The sequence below is a fragment of the Limulus polyphemus genome, unplaced genomic scaffold (assembly GCF_000517525.1).
Source record: "Limulus polyphemus unplaced genomic scaffold, Limulus_polyphemus-2.1.2 Scaffold318, whole genome shotgun sequence".
Taxonomy (NCBI): Eukaryota; Metazoa; Arthropoda; class Merostomata; order Xiphosura; family Limulidae; genus Limulus; species Limulus polyphemus.
The window spans coordinates 395,132-416,372 of record NW_013665928.1 but is presented as its reverse complement, the minus strand read 5'-3'; the positions used below and the strand labels follow the sequence as shown (position 1 = coordinate 416,372).

Below are 21,241 nucleotides of genomic sequence, written 5' to 3'. Positions count from 1 at the left end.
GAACGATTTCACCTGCGATTCGGTAGGGAAAGTCGAAGTATCACGATAGTCAGCAGTAGGATGAGCAGACAGTAACACTTTGAAAGCAGCTACAGGCATAATATTGTACTCGGCTTGCTGCACAATATCTACCAAAGTGGTTGCAAATGGTTCCTAAATAACATCTGCGTGTTAGTTGGAGACTTCCATGCTTCTTGTTCTTGGCCATTAAACTCGTGATGCGCTGACGGATTTCAGTCACCGTACCATTTCAAATCACTTTTCGCAGCCTCAACGCTAAAAGAGTGCGGGAAATGCCTTTTTTCTAGCCAATAGAAATGTCCAAAAAATTTCATTTAAAATTAAGAAAAATCGGATTGCGTAGTTATTGTTTTCTTTTCAACAAAAATGTCCCCCACTGGCTCGTGAGGGGCCTGTTAAATAAGAAAGAAATTGCATTTCCTTTGGAAATAATGCTATGTCAGGTAAAATCTATGATGTTACATATCTTAAACATTATTAATTACACTTTATAATTCTCTGCTGTTGGAACTTTCCTCTTCTGTAAAGAACATTCAATGCTTCCTTTTTCGAAACGCCGCGATTTCATTTAGCAATATTTCTATGCGAATATTATTTCTCATAAAGGCTGTGACATTATCTTCCAGTCATATTTCATTCAGAACAGCATTGCACTGTCGAATGTCGAGGAGTTCGGATTGAACTATAGCGAATACACCTCATAATTATAGATAAATTTGATCTTTATACTGTAAGTCGCTATTTAGTTTGTGTAAACAATTTCTACTCAAACATGGTGAATTACTTTCAGTACAATTGAAAACTTTAATTGCACTACAACGTCAAACTTCTCTCCCGAGGGATTTTCCTGACCATAAACCAATACATCACTGAGTTCTGCATTACAACGTCAAACTAAATCACTTCCCTCCTGAGAGATTTTCCTGACCATAAACCAATACACCACTGAGTTCTGCACTACAACGTCAAACTAAATCACTTCTCTCCCGAGAGATTTTCCTGACCATAAACCAATACACCACTGAGTTCTGCACTACAACGTCAAACTAAATCCCTTCCCTCCTGAGAGATTTTTCTGACCATAAACCAATACACCACTGAGTTTTGCATTACAACGTCAAACTAAATCACTTCTCTCCTGAGAGATTTTCCTGACCATAAACCAATACACCACCGAGTTTGATAGTTATAGAAAATCAGCGAACAAAGCGTTTTTAAGTAAACAGCTACACAATGGGCTATTTGCGTTTTGCATTCCGCGGGTATAGAACCCAGACTTTTACCGTTATAATGGTTCAGGCTTACAGTTTAAACACCTAGGAGGCACATGTTTCACCCCCTAATGTTTCTTACGAGTGTTGGCTCAAGTAATCAATTTATGAAAGAAAAAAAAAAAAGCTACCACTATATTTTTCTTTTAACGAGAAAATATTTACCTTTAACAAAGAACATGTGAATTACTAAAACTTATAACACTTGTCTTAGCAATAAAGAAATAGAAACTTACAGGAATGTCTTTCGTTCTATCTGTTTAAAAGCTTGATAAATAACAGTGTCAATGTAATCTCAATTCCAGTGCCACCCATGGAACTTCCTTTTCTTCCTCGTCTGCACCGTTGTGTATATTATTTCCTGTTACTACACTGTAGTATTTGTGTAAGGCAAATTTATCTTAAGTTGCTTTTTTCACTTACAGTATCTAATGTGAATAATGGATTTTATTGTAGCAAATTTATCTTAAGTTGCTTTTTTCACTTACAGTATCTAATGTGAATAATGGATTTTATTGTAGCAAATTTATCTTAAGTTGCTTTTTTCACTTACAGTATGTAATGTGAATAATGGATTTTATTGTAGCAAATTTATCTTAAGTTGCTTTTTTTCACTTACAGTATCTAATGTGAATAATGGATTTTATTGTAGCAAATTTATCTTAAGTTGCTTTTTTCACTTACAGTATGTAATGTGAATAATGGATTTTATTGTAAGCTTTCGCTTCTGGGAATGTATTAATACCTACGTGACATCAAAATCAATATCTATGTGGAAGGTGGATGAAGTAAATTCTTGAACTGCACGAGTTGTAAGTTTATGTATTAAGTGTAGCGAGCTCTATTTTTTTCTTCTCTTTTTTTAAAAATGTAAAAATTGCTTACAAGCGACCAACGTGGTGATTAGTTTTGTTGTATGTTAAGTACTTTTCAGTTTCGTTTTCGGTGACCTCTAACAGAGACTGATAGAACAACATTCATGTCTAATTCTCCATGTAGTAGAGTCATCAATAGTATGTAGCTTAACTATATAAATAATTAGTGTGATTTGACATTATTGGAAATAAGTATGGACACGCACAGGTGATATACATACACACGTCACAAACAACTAGTAATTGCGAATAAAATTTATAATGCATTATTATATTGTATGTGTTTTAAATAAAACAGTGTAATTCATTTTATGTTATCATGAGTTTATCAATGCATGAATGTTAAATATTGTTCCTTACAACCCGTATTACTCTTCAAAATTCAACCAAGTTGTTTAGTTGTCGTTTTACTTTAATAAGATTCATAATATTGTTCAAACTTAATAATATTTATACCGAGACCTCTTGAAGGTCAAACTATGATTGTGGGTGTTCCATCATCCTCTTTTTGTTATTGCCCTTCAGGTATCATTCCACCACATTTGATGCATACTTGGAATCACCATCTTGCTGGAAAATGAATGCCCGTTTAACAGGCCATTTTCCTGTTGTACGTACCTGCTGTTAGGTTGCCATCAGTTTTGGGATGCAGTCCTCACCTATATTGACCCAAGCGTGTTTCACTGTAGATGTTATGGCATACCATTTTCTGCTATCGACAAAACTATTACTAACTGTTTACAAACAATTTGAATTTGGATTTATCTGTAAAGAGCACCCTCCTTCAGGATTGCTCATCCCATTGTTTGAAGTCTAGTGCCCATTAAGCCTTTTGGTTTGGTTATCTTTTCTAAACAATGGTTTTTGAGCAGCTGCACATCCACTGAGGCTACTTCGAGCTAATGTGCAACTTTTTGTTCCGAAGGTTACCTTTATATCTGTACTTACAGTTATATCCTTGGCAAAATTTATACTGGATTGTCGAGAGCTTAATATGTAAAGAGTTACTTATCTTCACTTTTTAAGAATTTCGGCTTCTTCCTCAACAGCTTATATTATCAGCGGCATTAGTTTCACTTACACCTATTAGGTTTCCATACATCCACTACTGAAATATTAAATTTCTCCTCAATCTGTGGAGTAGCTTCCATCAGCGAAAAACTTGATTTCTACACGTCTGTCTCGTGGTATTTCTATTCCGGAGCCATTAGTGCGCTTTCCTTACTACTACTGGGTATAGTATAAGTATCTGTACTTTGATAGTTTTATGCTGGTGTAACGCTGTTTAATTGTATTTAACTGTATTCTAGTGCAACCAGTGTAAACTTTTAACACATAACTGTATTCCAGTGCAACTAATTTTCAACGAAAAAAAAAAAGGTAAGAATTTCCATTTTATACCCATTTTACTCACTGTTTCCATAATTATTTCCAATATTGTACCTCGTGTTTTTTTATCATTTCTTGTGCTTTGACGTGAAGAAGGGAAATATTAGAATACGTACAGAAATACAGCATAAACAATCAATAGAATTCAGAATGATGTAATTCTTACTTTTTGTGAACACATCATTGGCGTTACATGTTTTACTTGTTATATAAACAAGAACAGATTCGAAAAACAAGGTAAGAAAAAATCAAGAGTGAGCCTCTTTTCCAGTCTCCTTATTCAATTAACAATCACTGTAACATAAAATGTGTTTGAAATAGTTTTCCTCCATTTTTCTCGGAGATGGTTGAAAGCCATAAGATTATTTCACCTCTAATTTACGCATAACTATAATTTAAATTTTTACCAGTCTCCTTATTCAGTTAACAATCACTGTAACATAACAAAATGTTTGAATTAGTCTTCCTCCATTTTTTTCCGAGATGGTTGAAAGCCATAAGATTATTTCACCTCTAATTTACGCATAACTATAATTTAAATTTCCCAACTTTTGAAAATGGTACAGATATGGTCGAACTTAATCATTTTCAGGAAATGTATATATTTCTAATTCTTTGACGTGGTAGGGGGCGCATATTTCGTCTGTTAACTTCTCATTAGATATAGAACACCTAAATCTCCCTTAAGGAGCATCTGTTAAGTTTCCACTTTCATATTTTAAGGTGTTCCTTGGGACTACATAATGCTGATTTATGACCAATATAATGACTCTTTAATCAATATTTTGCAGATTTTTTTCATGATTTCAACTCTTTTCAATCTCTTAATGTAAGATATTGTATATAGTATTTGATGAAAAAACTTTCTTATGAACGAAACTGTTTCAAACTCCATTACAACCCACTGATCTTCAGTTTGATTATGATATAATGTTTGTCTAACAAAATTTTGAAAAAAATATTATTATTCAGTAATATTATCCTACTCCTGTTGAAAAATAATGATTATTATTTTAATGAGGCAACATAAAGTGTACAATAAGCAAAAGAAGTTAATTAAGTGCTGTAAAAAAAAACAAGTTCCGAACCACTTTTTACGCATAGATGTCGAGTTAGAGCTATTTTTGAAATTGTTTAACATGTTGAAAGTTCGTGGTATTCTCTAACGAATCGTTTCGAGCAAAATGACGTATAAAGAAAATCCACGTGTTTGTTGTGTGAAACATAGGCTTCTAAACCTTGTATAAGAGTTTTCCTTATTTCGCTAATATCCAATAAGACGGGTTTTATACAACTAAAATCCTGTGGAAAGAACACGTAATAATGTAGCCCGTCAGTCTCAAGCGTTGCGCTTATTTCATTATAAGATGTCGTCCTGTCTACAAAACCTAAAAGCAAAAATAAGGTCTAGCGATGTAAACCTTATTGCGCATGCTCGTCTGTCTTCACAACTAACAACAGACTTACTCTGTATATGTATTTACCTATCCTCGCGACACCATACTTTATTACGTTTTTGATCTAATGCTATATCCCTTCTTCTAGACAAGAAAATTAGCCCTATAATAAGTGTATCTGTTTAAAGTGTCACAAAAATACAGTTGTACTTGAACATCTTTGTATTTTTGTTGCTTAAATTGAACTTAATTCAATTAAAAAAAGTGCACTCTCATTTTGTAAAATGTGGGCTACAATCACGAAAAACTGATCGAGTTGACATACTTATATCTATTATTTTGCTTTTGTTAGATCATTTCTGGGGAAAAAGTTTAAGTAAAAAATATATAAATTCGTTGCCTAGAAAAATACAATTAAAACGATTGCACTATGAAAGTAAGAACGATAAATTTTCCACTTTTATGTATAGCAAGCAATGAGTTGAATACTTCTATCAGAACTACAACTGTGTCAGTTCACGAGCCGAAGATCTACCACTCCAATAACTCAAAAAAGGTAGAACCATTTAAGGAGCGTCAACGTCCAAGTACCATCAACTTTATCGCTAATGATAATTACAGTAAGTCAAATATGTTATTAATAAAAACCAGCTGCCTGTTTTCTTGTGTTTATGGTGTGAACGCCTTTTGCTGGAGAAGCATGATTATAATCAAATATATTTGTAATAGGACAATAGTACTAGGCTTATTATATTTGTAAACACTACATTCTTTAATCGGTACATATTGTTGTGAAGGGATCGATAGAGGAAGCTTAAGATGGCACAATACTAATGTGTTTCTCTACTACATTCTTGTCTTAACGCTATAAATACTGGAATGTGTATATGTTGTTCTGAAGGAGTCGGTAGAGGAAGCTTAAGATGGCACAATACTAATGTGTTTCTCTACTACATTCTTGTCTTAACGCTATAAATATTGGAATGTGTATATGTTGTTCTGAAGGAGTCGGTAGAGGAAGCTTAAGATGGCACAATACTAATGTGTCTCTCTAATAGAAAAGTCCTTGTCAAAATGTCAGTAGAAGAAGAATAACAAAGACAACAGTGTCTTTTTTGTTTCTGCGGATCAGTTGTTCTATAAGTTGTTTCTTTTGTTTTAAAACCGTTTGTGGAATTAAATTATATACTGCTGTAATTAAATTCACCTACAGCAGCTTCAAGTTGATTTGCGTCATTCTATTCACTATAACAAACAGGTTGATGTAGTCTCATTTTAATTTAATAAGTCCGTGTTTTATTATTATTATTTTTTGTACAAAATACAACAGTGTGCCATTTTTTAAACGTATTTAAATGCACTTCCTGTATTTGGTTTTACTTTGTTACAAGTGTACGTGAATCATCTTAAAGTAACGAATAACTTAAGAGTACAGTTTAGTATAATGTAAAGTAGTTACAATGCGTATGTTATTTTTAATGAAACATTCCAGTTATTCAGTGATTTACACCAATGTTTGCTTGTATTCTCACAAATGAAAGACCGGTATGGTGTTTCATAACTCAATAATGGTTTATAACACTAATAATTTGATGGTCAGTAAGCGTTTCAACGCTAAACATTTCAAAATTTATGCTCTATTTAATAATCTGAATATTTAAAAATTATCGAAATTAAGTGCGGAAAACTGGTACTAAGAACAGTTCGTGTTGTCAGAATAAATCAGAGTGTGGTCATTGAATCACCAAAGGAAATGTTAAACATTTTTATTCACTTACTATTATGAAATAAGTCAACTATTCTTATGATAGTGTTTAGTTTTACAAACTAACTATGTCGTTGTTTGATGACAATATAGATGATGTATTACCATTGCTACAATAAAATATTGCATTGTTTTACAATAATACAGGTTCTGTTTAGGGTAGTTACATTGACAAAATATAGGTAGCGCTGTATTTAGGAATACCCTAGTTTATTCATTTGATGATTACATTAAAAAATCTGTTTTTTAAAACTGTTTGTATGTGCCAATGTATTAAAGTTTCGTTAATTAAATTAGAGGTGATATTTATTTTTTAATCTGTAGGTCCTCCTTTACTTTCAGAAATAGATGCTGCTATAAAGGCTAAGTGGGAAAAAATATTGGGTCCCAGTTATGAAGTTGTGGTAAGAAAATGAGTATTTTGTAATTTATTTCCACTAACAGTTTGTATGTTTTGATGTTCGCGCACGCGTGCACACATACAAAAGTAAGAGTTACCCCAGAGAGTTAAAGCAGATAAACACTCACACGCAAAAGTAAACGTTACTCCAGAGAGATAAAGCAGATGAACACACACACACAAAAGTAAACGTTACTCCAGAGAGATAAAGCAGATGAACATTCACACACAAAAGTAAACGTTACCCCAGAGAGTTAAAGCAGATAAACACTCACACGCAAAAGTAAACGTTACCCCAGAGAGATAAAGCAGATGAACACACACACATACACACAAAAGTAAACGTTACTTCAGAGAGATAAAGCATATGAACACATACACACACAAGTAAACGTTACCCCAGAGAGATAAAGCAGATGAACACACACACATACACACAAAAGTAAACGTTACTTCAGAGAGATAAAGCATATGAACACATACACACACAAGTAAACGTTACCCCAGAGAGATAAAGCAGATGAACACACACATACAAAATTAAACGTTAATTTAGGGAGATAAAGCAGATGACAGGAATGATTGAAATAAGTAATTCACTCACTGACATAGAAATATTTAAAAATAACACATTACCCGTATTAGACATCTATTGTTGCATGATAGAACAATAACTTTCGTCTCTTGTTAACTAAGACACCTGAAAAAATAGAGATACAATATAAAATAGCTTTTAGTACCTTTTTTTTGTTAGTTCATGCGTAACCTAATAGTCAACATTACATATCGTATTGGGGATCCGAGGTGCTCAGATTCGAAACGTTGTACTACCAAACGTACTTCGTACTTTCAGCTGCGGGTGAGTTATGAACGTGACAGTCAATCTCGCTTCAGGCGGCGGATGCTGTCGACTAGTTGCTTTGCCTCTGATCTTCGGCTCAATATTAGTCATGGATATGCATGAAACACATGGGTTTCGCTGACCGGTCAATATAGTATGAGCAAAATGTGTCATTCAGGTGAACAAACAAACCTTTTAAACAAAAATTAATAGTTTTGTCTGTCGCTACTCGGTTGTTATAAAAACAAAGCAAAAAAACTCAATATATCCTCAACTCTGTGGCGAAACAATAACAAATTATTAAGAATTTTGAGAACAATTAAACTTTTCTACAAACGGATCAATCAGATCGTGGGATCAATGCCTAAGAAAATCATTGATCCAAAATTAAGAACTGAATAAAACAAAATAAGGAAGACTGAATAAGCACATTCCTTAACTTTAGAAATGCATTGTTTTATCCTTGTGAAAGGGAGAAAATATTCATCAAGATCATAAAAAGAGTAAGTGATTTAGGAGGTCTGTTAAGTGTGGAAGTTGTTGCGACTTTTGTGAATACAAATATACCAAGTTTGTAACACTATTATCAGTAAACGATGTGATTTAAATAAAATGTTCCTATGTAAAGATTGTTAAATATAATTATATTTGTTGCTCTCGTTTAACTTTGAAGATTCTGGAAAGTTTGATAGAAAATGTTTTGCGAAGTTGAGCTGAATTCTCTTGATTTGGGTTACGTTTAGAGTAAAGATTTAACTGGACAATAAAAACCGTCTTCATTCAATTCACTTAATGAACACAATTAAAATTACGAATGTGTAAATGGAGGACAGCACCTTTTAGTGAAAGTTTCAAAAATCTGAGAAAAAATAGCATTATATACACAGTCCTACAATGTTATCCCTCACAGGGCGCATGCGCTACTTACGTCACTGTTAATCATTCCCATAAAAGAATTAAGGGAGAATTTATGGTTAAGATATGACCTAACACACCTATTCACCCTTACATAGTGTGTTTTGCTTTACAGCAATCCTTTCCACGAGAAAGCGCATCTGATATCATAGGGGAATGACTCAGAACAATAGGTAACTGAGGTGAAATTAACTTAGTTACTTTCTGGACCAATATTCTACCTTAGACCTACATATTCTTTTATAAATAAAAGTTTTGAAATTTTTTGATGAACATAATAAATGTTAAATAAAGGATTGGTGGTGTAGAAAATACATAGTATGCTTATATACTACATATTTCCTCTTTCATTGCCTTTCGGCCGTCCATGATTTAAAAATGTTTAAATTCCGGCGGAAAATATTTCCTTTAATTTTAAAATGCACAAAATCGTAAGGCAAAGAGAATAACTGGTAACTTCATGAACAAGGTATAATCTTGCATGTAAAAATAACCACAGTTGTACTTAGGTTTACCCTTAGAGTTCAGGACCTTAGGTAACCTCATAAACAAAGTATAATTGATCATACATAACAAGAAGTCAGGATTGAAAGATGAGTGATCAACTGGATTCTAGTTATTCAGAAGTTATGGCCACAACTACTAACTGTTACCTTGTTCAAATGATATAGCGACAAGCTTGCGTGTACACGCGTATATTACCTGTAGCCAATGTTGCTCTTGCCTTTGTGGACATGCCAGTCCACCAGACTTCATTGGATCTCATTCTTGACCAACAAACACAGATGTGTTGTCCACTATTACTGTTTCTATGGCAACAGATAATATACCCGTGTCTTTTCAACATTTCATTCATCATTGTCTCGTTTTTAGCCGCGGCATAGTGGCTCATAGATTAGCTGAGTTTTATTATTTTTTCAAGTACAAACTTTTAGCTCATAGCTCCGTTTTGGACGCAGGAGGCCAAACCCTTTCGTTTGATGTATCTTACCACGCCCAAGGTCTCGCAGATTAATTTACTCTAATCCTGCCTAGAAGAACTTCAATTTGAGGGTAGGCTGGTAGAGATACTGATGAGTAATAAAATTGAATCGGGTATACACGCGCCCCGCGCTTAGTATTGCTGGCGCACATAAATATAGCTAATAAAAAGGAAAGAAAAAAACAGTATCATAGATTAATTTACTCTAATTCTGCGTAAAAGAATTTCAAGTGCTGCGGCTATTGAGGAATCCCTCTTGTTATATTAACAGAACCCGGGACCAATGAGGAGAAAAGGGTTAATCTCTAAGTGCTTAGTTCTACACAAGTGTTACGTATTACAATTTCGAATGGTCTGAAACCGAGCTAAATGATAATTTAAATTGTTGATATTTGTCAACAAGATTGATGCAAAAAGATTTATTTTTTAATACAAATATATATTTTAATATACAAACAAAAATACAATTTACAATAACGGTTTTTACGAATAGTTATTACAAACAATGATTTATATACAAAAGTCTTACAAACTTACCAGCAATATAAAAATCGTCTTTCTAGTCTGGAGGTGGAACTTCCTTGATATCTTATCGAGGGTTCACGATGAGCGAGTTAATTTCAAGTTGACGTAGGTACAATTCACTTAATAGGGAGCTAGCTAGCTCTGTATTCGTCGCCGATGTTTTCCACCGATGAAGATATATAATGTTTTCCTAAAAGTACTACTGTCTGATGTGAATCCACTGAATTTAATTGGTTTGTAGTGTTCGAAATTTATAAACGTTCCTGGTCAAATATCTTAAGTTTTCCGATTAATAAGCGTTAATCACAGTTATAGCTTCCGATGTTTATAGCGCACCAGCTATAGCAAACCAATAATAAATACTATTTTTTTTGGCGCGTCACGTTGGTTATATTTATAGGCGTGTGGAGAGTTTCTCGAAATATCAGTTTTACGTGACAATGCTGACGCTAACACTAGCGTTTACGTACACACATATATTGTTGATTCTTACACTTGAGAATCTTCTACATCTTTAAAGAATGGGCGGGAGTTTCGCAATACATACTTAACACTATATATAAGCTGTGCATATTTCTAAATATAATCTTAATCTAAACAAACGTTGATATTAAAATAAATATATAATAATAAATTCGTCACACAAGTAACTTAAAAAAGCTAGCCACTGCACAAGTGCCAAACTTTAACTTCTGATCATAGAAATCTATTAATACAGACATTTCATGTCCACTCGACTTTTTTTCAGTTACAAATTGAGTACAGGCCATGGAAGACTGCATAGCAACGTCATGCGGGTATTAACTTTTTACCCTCATTTGTGCACTCGCAATCTGCATTATCTTGCATTTTCCATTTCTGTCTTGTAGTAAAACAACTTTTAAGAAAAAGGGCAGTAAAACCATGTGCTTACAAGATATATAGTTCAATTTGCACAACTGAAAAATATTAAATCATAGCCAAGTAAAACACGGGGTAGCAAATACCGTGTTGTCTGCTTGACGGAAATTCTGCCGCTGCTCAGCTAGATAGGGCAAGTAAAATGTCAGCTTAACATTTTGCCCCAAAAAATCGCTTTATAGTTCAAAATGTATGAATTACAACTCCCTTCCAAACTCCTAGCGATCACCCCCATTCATACAATCATTCGTTGTTCTAAGCATTACATCTACTGAGTAGTAATGTAGCAGTTATCGTCCAATATACCGTAGCGTTTCATGATGAAATGTTTGTGACTGCCACTTGATAACATAGAAAATGAGGAATTTAGTGTTCTTCCAGTCACTGATATTACAATCAAGTGACCGTTCTAGTTGCTAGAAACTCAGTCAAAATAATTTAACTTAGTATATTATTCACTAATTGTGGGCGTATGGTATTGTTTTCAGATAAACGTTTTTATCATGATTGTATTAACACATAATGATTGCTCCCGCTTTTTTTAGATTGCTCTATTTTCCAAGCTTCCCGGCACCAGTATGGGAATCAGCCTTACGGGAACTGTTGATGTAGAAGGCGATATAGAAGTGCGACCTCACCACTATCTGCGCTCTATTTATAACGACGGACCTGTCGGTCGAAACGGAAAGTTAAGAAGCGGAGACGAACTATTGGAGGTAAGGTCACTTAAGAATTCGCTTTACTAGATAAAATTTAAATGTTGGATCTTATAGAAACTTATGTAACTTATCTTTATCTGTTTCTGATAATAATAAATTCTACTAAACTTCATTGAAATCTTTAAAAAAAAATATCATCAACTTTCCTGTCCAGGAAATTTTATGTTACACACCTCATTAGTATTACTAATTAAATCTTAAAAATAATGTATTTGTTTTCCATTGTGAGCACCTTGGCTCCATAGAACGTTTATCACATTTATTTCACTTTCATTTAGTGAGTGTCTAGTTATTTACCATTGTAATGTTTCTCTTTCACTTAGTGAGTTTCTGGTTATTTACCATTGGAATGGTTTCTCTTTCACTTGGTGAGTGTCTAGTTATTTACCATTGGAATGGTTTTCTTTCACTTAGTGAGTTTCTGGTTATTTACCATTGGAATGGTTTCTCTTTCACTTAGTGAGTGTCTAGTTATTTACCATTGGAATGGTTTTCTTTCACTTAGTGAGTTTCTGGTTATTTACCATTGGAATGGTTTCTTTTTCATTTAGTGAGTGTCTAGTTATTTCCCATTGGAATGGTTTCTTTTGCATTTAGTGAGTGTCTAGTTATTTCCCATTGGAATGGTTTTCTTTCACTTGGTGAGTTTCTGGTTATTTACCATTGGAATGGTTCTCTTTCATTTAGTGAGTGTCTAGTTATTTACCATTGGAATGGTTTTCTTTCACTTAGTGAGTTTCTGGTTATTTACCATTGGAATGGTTTTCTCTCACTTAGTGAGTTTGTGGTTATTTACCATTGGAATGGATTCTCTTTCACTTAGTGAGTGTCTAGTTATTAACTATTGGAATGGATTCTCTTTCACTTAGTGAGTGTCTAGTTATTAACCATTGGAATGGTTTCACTTTCATTTAGTGAGTGTCTAGTTATTTACCATTGGAATGGTTTTCTTTCACTTAGTGAGTTTCTGGTTATTTACCATTGGAATGGTTTTCTTTCACTTAGTGAGTTTCTGGTTATTTACCATTGGAATGGTTCTCTTTCATTTAGTGAGTGTCTAGTTATTTACCATTGGAATGGTTTTCTTTCATTTAGTGAGTTTCTAGTTATTTACCATTGGAATGGTTCCACTTTAATTTAGTGAGTTTCTGGTTATTTACAGTTGGAATGGTTTTCTTTCATTTAGTGAGTTTCTAGTTATTTACCATTGAAATGGTTCCACTTTAATTTAGTGAGTTTCTGGTCATTTACAGTTGGAATGGTTTCTCTTTCATTTAGTGAGTTTCTGGTTATTTACCATTGGAATGTTTCTCTTTCATTTAGCGAATGTCTGGTTATATACCGTTGAAATGGTTTCTTTGGAATTTTTGTACATGTTATTGGAGGCCATCGGTAAACAAATGGAGTTATTTTTCCAATTATGAGTAATTGGAAAATGTGTCAAAAAATACAAACTTCATATACTGGTATGTAAAATGATCTGTGAGTAACAGATTTATGTATTTTATATACCCATACGTAAAGAAACAACCTTCTTATTCACACCGTCTTTGGTTATTTTATGTAATGGTGGTTTAAAGGTAACTCGGGGGAAGCATAATAATTATTTTTGATTCATCTGCTTGAGAGTATTGTACGAACAGTAAATAAGCTTAGCACACAAACAGACTGACAAAAGACTAACGAGTTTCGGTGCTGTGATCAAATACTATCTCGACAGAATGCATTTGAAATGTAAGTATAAAATCCCTGGAATTGGTAAAAATCTCACTTCACTTAGTATAACCGTACATTACACAGGCCTGCGAATTTAAACTTCATAAAAGTTGTTCTGGTTTTAATAACGGATTTTCCATAATTCAGCTACGCAGATTTCGAAAATAATAATATTTTTTTTCCATCGTCTAAAGATTTTTTTTTACAAATCGGAAAGAAAAAAAACTCTTACTTAGGTCAAATTATTAGTTCGTTTACCACAATGAACATTTTTATTTTATTATATACAAACGATCTGAAGAAAAGGGAAGAACATGGATGTCAAACGAATATGCATCCTCATTCATCTTGATTTGTTTTGTGAAATCTACGTGTTTTAGTCTCAAAACTACATGTTGTGGTCTTTATTTTATGTATTGCGTTATGACGTGATGGAGAGAAATGGATATTCTGTGTTGGAATGTCATATGAGTTATGTCACAGTTGACAAACTAGTAGTTTTAATTAGTCTGAAAACAATTCCAGCTCCGCCATATTGTGTGTATGTCACACGTAAGTTTACGTAATGTTCTTGGTGCTGCTGCCTACATTTATTTGCTTACAAAAAGTTCCAGCTCCGCCATATTGTGTGTATGTGACACGTGAGTTTACGTAATGTTCTTGGTGCTGCTGCCTACATTAATTTACTTACAAAAAGTTCCAGCTCCGCCATATTGTGTTTATGTGACACGTGAGTTTTCGTAATGTTCTTGGTGCTTCTGCCTACATTCATTTGCTTACAAACAGATATCGTCCTGATGAATACAGTTATTGGTTGTATTCAAAATAATATTTGTATTTCAATTGAAGAATAACGTATTTAATGAAGCAGGTTTCACGTGATCGTCTTGCTTAATATATTAGCATGTAACTCAGATATGTAACAAGAAAGAAGATAATAATTAATGTTTTGTTTTAATCGAAAACTATACAATGTGGTGTCTCGCTCTGTCAGCCAATGGGAATCGAACCCTGAATTTTAGCATTATATTTCCTAGACTTACCATTGATTCATTGAGGGACAAAAATTATGTACTTCAGTTTCTGCGAAGCGTTGTTTTAATCTCATTAACTATGTAGTTTTACGTATTTTATTTGATAAAATGGTTATTTGAGAATAAAATTTTTATTTTTACAACTTTTAAACTCCAGGAGGTTTTTAAACAACTTTTTACTTATTTAACTATTTGTCCACAAAATTGATTGCAAGTCCATAAGTTTAGTGGTTACAGTAATTGAAATTGTTCCTACTAATTACTGTTGGTGATTCCTGTTTATTTTACATTAAAAAATGAGTGTTTTCGTCCAATTTTATTTTTGTCGGTTCTTCACACTAAGCTTTTTTTAACAGGAAAAATATAAAATTACTAAATATGGTGCAATAGGTGGACCCCATCGGTAGCGAGAGGTTGAAGAAAAAAACACGAGGGTTAAGTAAGATCGTATAATAACAGTGAGTGAAAAGCGACACTGCTTTGCCATGATTGCCAAAGGAGTTAGCCAGATATCTCGAAAGACAAACCAAAATAAACACTTCACTTCTAAAAAAGAAGTATTCTTCTCAAGAAATATTATACTATCACACACACAAATGCGGTAAGTTTACGGACTTACATCCGGGGGTCGATTCCCGTGGTGGAATGAGCGTATGTAGCCTATTGGGTAACTTTGCCCACCATAACAACTCTTGCTCACATAAAATAGTTTATGCTAATTTAAAATATGCAGGGATTCTTTTTTTAGTGAAATGATACTGTTTGGAGAATGTGTGGTTAGGTTGTATTGTGTGAACTACACTTTAAAGTAAACTGTTCGGAAAATACTTATTTAAGCTGTGCTGTGTAAACTGTGATTGAAAGGAAACTGTTCAGAGAATGTGTGGTTAGGCTGCATCGTGTGAACTACAATTTTGAAAGTATTTTCTCGGCATGGTTTTGAAAACAAAGAAGACAATTAGGTCTGTTGCGAGTAGTTTTGTATTTTAATTTTAATTAAGTGTCTTATTGAAGATGGATATCATAATTTTATAGAATGCTCTTTAAACAAAACCGTTTTCTCTCTATAGATCTAATTAACTAAATGTGTATACTTCGTAAGTAAGACATTTTGTACAAGCCTTCTTTAGTCAATGTCCATCTTCTCTAAAGCAGTTTTTGTATCTATTCTGTGGTAGTTTGACAAGTGTAATTATTGAAAACATTCATATTCGTGTTCTTAGTGAATTTTTCTACAATATCTTTAATTCAATTTTCTCTGTCTGCTACATAGGTTAATGGTAAAAAACTCTATGGTTTGAACTACGTCGACGTTGTTACTACCTTGAAAGAGCTTCCATCAGAGATACGCCTGGTATGTGGTCGGAATCTTCATCAGTCTTTACAAAGTATCATACCTCTTTCTGCTAGGACTTTTGGCTCATCTCTTTCTTATCCTCCCTTCACTAGTATCGACTATGAAGTAGCCTCTATAGATGATGCTGAGAGCAAAGGATCTGTTTCCGAAACCTCGGGAGGAAGTCTCTCATCTCTATCCCCACTCTCCGAAAGATTAGTGAAAGCCAAATCTGAAGGTTTTCTTTCTGTTGGTGTTCCACCGGAAACAACGTTTACTAAACTTAAGTCTAGGTCTCTAGAGCCCTTAACGGCTTTAGCTATGTGGAGCGATGAGCCGCATGTAATTGAACTTCCCAAAGGAGACCGAGGATTAGGATTTAGCATTCTAGACTACGAAGTAAGTTTGAGTTCGCATTATAAATTAAGCAGACGTTAGAAGTGGGTGAAAATAAGACTTGATAGATGTGACATCATGCATGCTGATATCGTATATGTACAAAAAGAATCACGTGACTTCCATATTCAAAGAATATTAACAATTCCGAAGCAAAGATCAGCTATATATAACTCCTACATTTTAGAACACTTATTAAAGACGTAGAGGTCTCTGAAATATTAAATTAGCGTTAGCAAGTAAAAAATCTTTAAAAGGATAATTAGGCACTTAAACCTTTCCGAGTCTCCTAGAAATCATTATTGGTTTATGCACTGTATAGTAGTAAAAATTGTTAATTTAAAAAGGGGGATTAGGGATCGTCAAGAAAGTACAGAAACAGGTTGAAATAAAATGCAAAGAATATATTTTCAAGCCTACAACTAGGGACTCTAAAAAAAGTAAAATAGCAAGTAGGAAGGCTGGAAATAGTGACTACATTATTTTCTCAAGCTATAAATCCATATTTTGACTCGATGTCTACAGTACTTATCAGTTTCAGTAGAGTCAAAATAAGGATTTGTAGTTGAGAAAATAATGTAGATACTATTTCCAGCCTTGTTTGTTTACTTTTTTTTAGATTCCCTAGTTGTAGGGTTGAAAATATAATATTTGTATTTTGATTCAGCTTGTTTCTGAACTTTTTTGACAATCCCTATTCCCCCCTTTTTAAGTTAACGGTTATTAGTAATCTTCTTTCCTAAGTTTTTTATGTCCATTTATGGAGAATAAATTTTGAGCTCCAAAAGTTGCATGTTTTTCAACAGTTTACTGCTGCATTTGCTTTTTTTTTCCACCAAACCACCACACTAAACTTATTCAAAATACATAACAAATGTACAAAAGAATAAACACATCTACTGGTATGCAACTACAACAAACAAAATGTAAAGTTGTTCTCAAAGAACCCTCTTGAAGGTAAAGACTGTATCATCACAGATTTAATGACTGGCTTCTATCAATGTCAGTGTAATGCAACAAAAGACGAGCAGCAACAAAGCAATCTCATCAGAATAGAATAATGTTTTTTTAAAGACAATACAACACAGATTAATGCAATGTAAACAGACTTGGTAACATGCTTACCTTATTAGGTCTACTTGACACATATGTGTTCTTCAACATTTTGCTGTGCAAAAGTGTTTGCTAGAAAAAGGGGACACAAATAATGCATGCAAAATAGGCAACAGCGACACACTTGGCGTATGTCGCCAATTATCGACAACATTTACATCCTGTACCTTAACACCAACTATTTAAGAATAGCAATAGCTATATGAAATAGTGTTATATGCAGTGGTAATAAATACTGAATACATACGCACTTTTTCAGCTAAGTATAAGAAACAGTAGAAAGAATCACCTTCGTCGTCTGAGTAGGAAAATTTACTATGGTAATCGTCCACTGTTTATAAACGTGCTGAAATATAGTCGTGGAAATCCTCGTAGAGACAGCAAACTCGGGTAACAATGAACAATAGCAACTCGAGTAACAGCAAAATCGGGAACCTTTCACGTGCTAGAAAATGCACGAGTTCTAGTTTTCAACTAACGCGCATGCAAGGAAAACACCGGATTTTTTATTGCAGAAAGTGGACATAGAAAATTTCGCAGCACGACAAAATTAAGGAGATCGAATAAAGTTTAAAACTACTCTCTCAGTTTTTTGCAAAAGTCCTATGTGATCCCACACTACAGTAGATATCACTTGCAATAATTTTATAGTGGAGTCATAATAGGGATTTGTAGCTTGAGCAAACTGTCGGCAGTAGATCTCCATCTTTGTTTGCTTACTATTTTTGCGTTCCCTGTTTGTAGATTTTAAATTATCCGTTTTTAAGTATCTTGTATGTTGGCTTTCTTAATGCGCAACAATGGGCAACTATATGCCTAGTGTAAGACACAACCCACACAGCCCTTTTGAATAAAACAAATACGCCTAAAACATCGCTTTAAAAAAAGCTTCGTGTCTTTTAAAGTAATTATTTACTGAGCCAGGTTGCTTTATGCCTGAGGTTTCCTGTAAGCACGCGTTTAACATGCATCAAGTACAAAGGCAGCCGCTCATAACAACATCGCTTCTATAATGTATATATATATATAACTACGTAAATCATCTTTTTAGTAAAAAATAAACACCTTTTAAATAGGTCATGGACAGCGTTTCATATAGTGTTGGTGCAAAATACCTAGCCGATTTTGCTGTAGGCTTATGAGACAATAATACGGATAATAATAATATGAACAAATGGTCAATTTTTGAGCTTGTCTACAATCGTGAAATCACTTATTTTGTTTATTATGAATGTTTGGGTGGTTTTAACTATCGAAAAGGAAGGTTTTGAGTGTTGTTTGAAGAATAAGTCTGTTTTTTAAGATGGTTTTTGCCCGAATGTTCTATTAGAGATTTTGAGCAAATTCTTGTGCGATCCCTATTATAAACCGCTATCGTGGTTCACGATAAACTATAATTGACATTATTTTGTTTCATTCCTCGATTTTAAAATACCTTGATCATTAAACTAGAAAAAATTAGCTTTAAGTTGAACTGACAGGTAACTTAATTAAATAGATTTATATTAGAGACACTAAAAGCTGTCTTTTAGTATCTAGTAAGTAAATATAAAAACATTTTGATGGAATATGTTTCGTAAGGTAAGAACTTACTCCTCAGTGTCGAACTATCCTTGAAGATCTGAATTGGACAATGTTTCGAATGTTAATATTTTGTGTATTATATAATTCTATGTATTGGTATTAAGTGTGTAATATAGACTAGGCAATTTCAGCAAGATAAAAACACTCCTACCAATAAACCTGTAATGGAAAAAAATACGTGTATTCTGTAAAGATTATTGAATAGTTTAATATCATCATCAGCAACATGTGTTGTTAGTGCTGAGCAGACTTTGAACTAACATACTTAATTTTGACAGGATCCTATGAATGCTAATGAAACTGTAATTGTTGTACGAAGCCTGGTACCAGGTGGCATTGCACAGCAAGATGGCCGACTACTTCCTGGAGATCGTTTATTATTTGTCAATGACATCCCTTTAGAAAATGTTTGTCTTGAGACTGCTGTCCAAGCACTAAAGGGGGCATCAAAAGGGGTGGTGAGGATTGGTGTCGCCAAACCTCTCCCCCTTCCCGAAAATGATCAGGTGAGTGATTCGACTTTTGTTTCCACTAGAGGGCGAGGCAGGATAACACCTGGTAGCTCATCACATTGTAAAATAACTCGTAAAAGATGAAAACTAGTAAGATATAATCTCCACAGGTCTTTGTATGTCCTAAAACGTCCATTTAATTTTGTGTGTGTGTGTGGAAAGTGGTTTAAAATCCTCCTCCTTATAACTAATAAAATGTTTTACTGATGACAAGAATAAATATAACGTTTAATAATAGCAAAATCGACAAACTTTAAGACTGCATTTGCGCTAATAAATCGTTTTGAAATAGTCCCATAACAGTTCTTTTAAACGAAATCATAGTAGGGCACAATAAAAAGCTTTATTTCATTTGATGTGGCTTTAAATACAAACAGTTATAATATTTACCAGCGGTGCCTGTGATTATAGGGTTAAATGGTGCAACATTACGTTACAGAATATATTGAATGACTTGGATTCTGTTTTATTGCTTAGCCACTGATATGAAAGTTTGTGGAAGATTCTATCATCTTCAAGTAGAGTTTCTTCTTTTCACGGAGGAGATATTGTAAGCACGAGATATTATATTGAAATGTAAAGATTAATATTTGATAGATTTATATGATTTGTTGTGTTATGTACATATGTTTAGTTTGAGTATGTGTCTTTTTTTTTTTAAAAAAAAGGTTTCAGAAATTATTTATCATTTAACTCTGTCCAAGATTCTCTTCTTCTACTGTCCGATAATTCAGGTTAAATTTCTGAGTTGGAAGTAGTTCTTTATACATCAGAAATGTCTGTAAAAAACGATATTTTTGCTATACATATCAAACTGTCTCTAATTTTGATGAATTATGTCAAAACTGAGCATTATAAACTAAGTTGAAGCCTACAAACGAAGAACAATAAAGCTACTAGCTAATGTAGTAACTGCTCCACTTATTTTGTACTCACAATCTTAACTGTATTCCTCTGTTTCTTCACACAAAACGCCACCTTTATGAAATATCATATTCATTTTTCTTTTATTTTAGCTAACCGCTGATTTACTAAAGAATGAAACCTTTCTCGTATAAATACTTCCGAATTAGAAAAAAAAATAAACAAATTCATTAATTCTCAATAAAAAGAAAATCAAAAACTCGTACATCTCAGAGCCATTGATATCGTGTAAAGCTTAACACTCATAACAAATTGATGAGTCTTGTGTGTGGGATTTGAAACACCATCATCTGCCAATAGAAACTGAACTGCAGGTCGACATTGAGAGCTATATATCAAAACAACCTTTCATGCCGTAAAACATAAGGCTTTTGTATAAACACTTGTTAAAAATTTTTTTGGTCTTATTTAACAATATTTCGGAAGAAATAAAATGGAGACCGGCCAGGGTTCAAACCTGGGGTTTTGCTCACCGACTAGGTTACTTTCTTTTGAATACTGTAACTGTCAGTACTCTCTTCATAGGTTGTGAAAGATGGAATTTCGCAATATATATATATATATATATATATATATAATATATACGAAGTCTTACTAAACAATACTTAACTAGTCTTACGACCTAA

The 21,241-nt window shown here is 33.5% G+C and overlaps 1 protein-coding gene across 3 annotated transcripts in view; it reads left to right on the top strand.

Moving 5' to 3' along the window:
* Window positions 1-21,241, top strand: part of LOC106457339 (patj homolog) — a 241,897-nt gene that overhangs the window by 199,334 nt on the left and 21,322 nt on the right. For all 3 annotated transcript variants that reach the window (XM_022383220.1, XM_022383221.1, XM_022383219.1), the window contains exons 8-12: window positions 5,424-5,573; window positions 7,061-7,122; window positions 11,827-11,997; window positions 16,024-16,485; window positions 19,458-19,685. In XM_022383220.1, coding sequence (XP_022238928.1) covers window positions 5,424-5,573; window positions 7,061-7,122; window positions 11,827-11,997; window positions 16,024-16,485; window positions 19,458-19,685 — 1,073 coding nt within the window. The remainder of the gene's footprint in view (window positions 1-5,423; window positions 5,574-7,060; window positions 7,123-11,826; window positions 11,998-16,023; window positions 16,486-19,457; window positions 19,686-21,241) is intronic.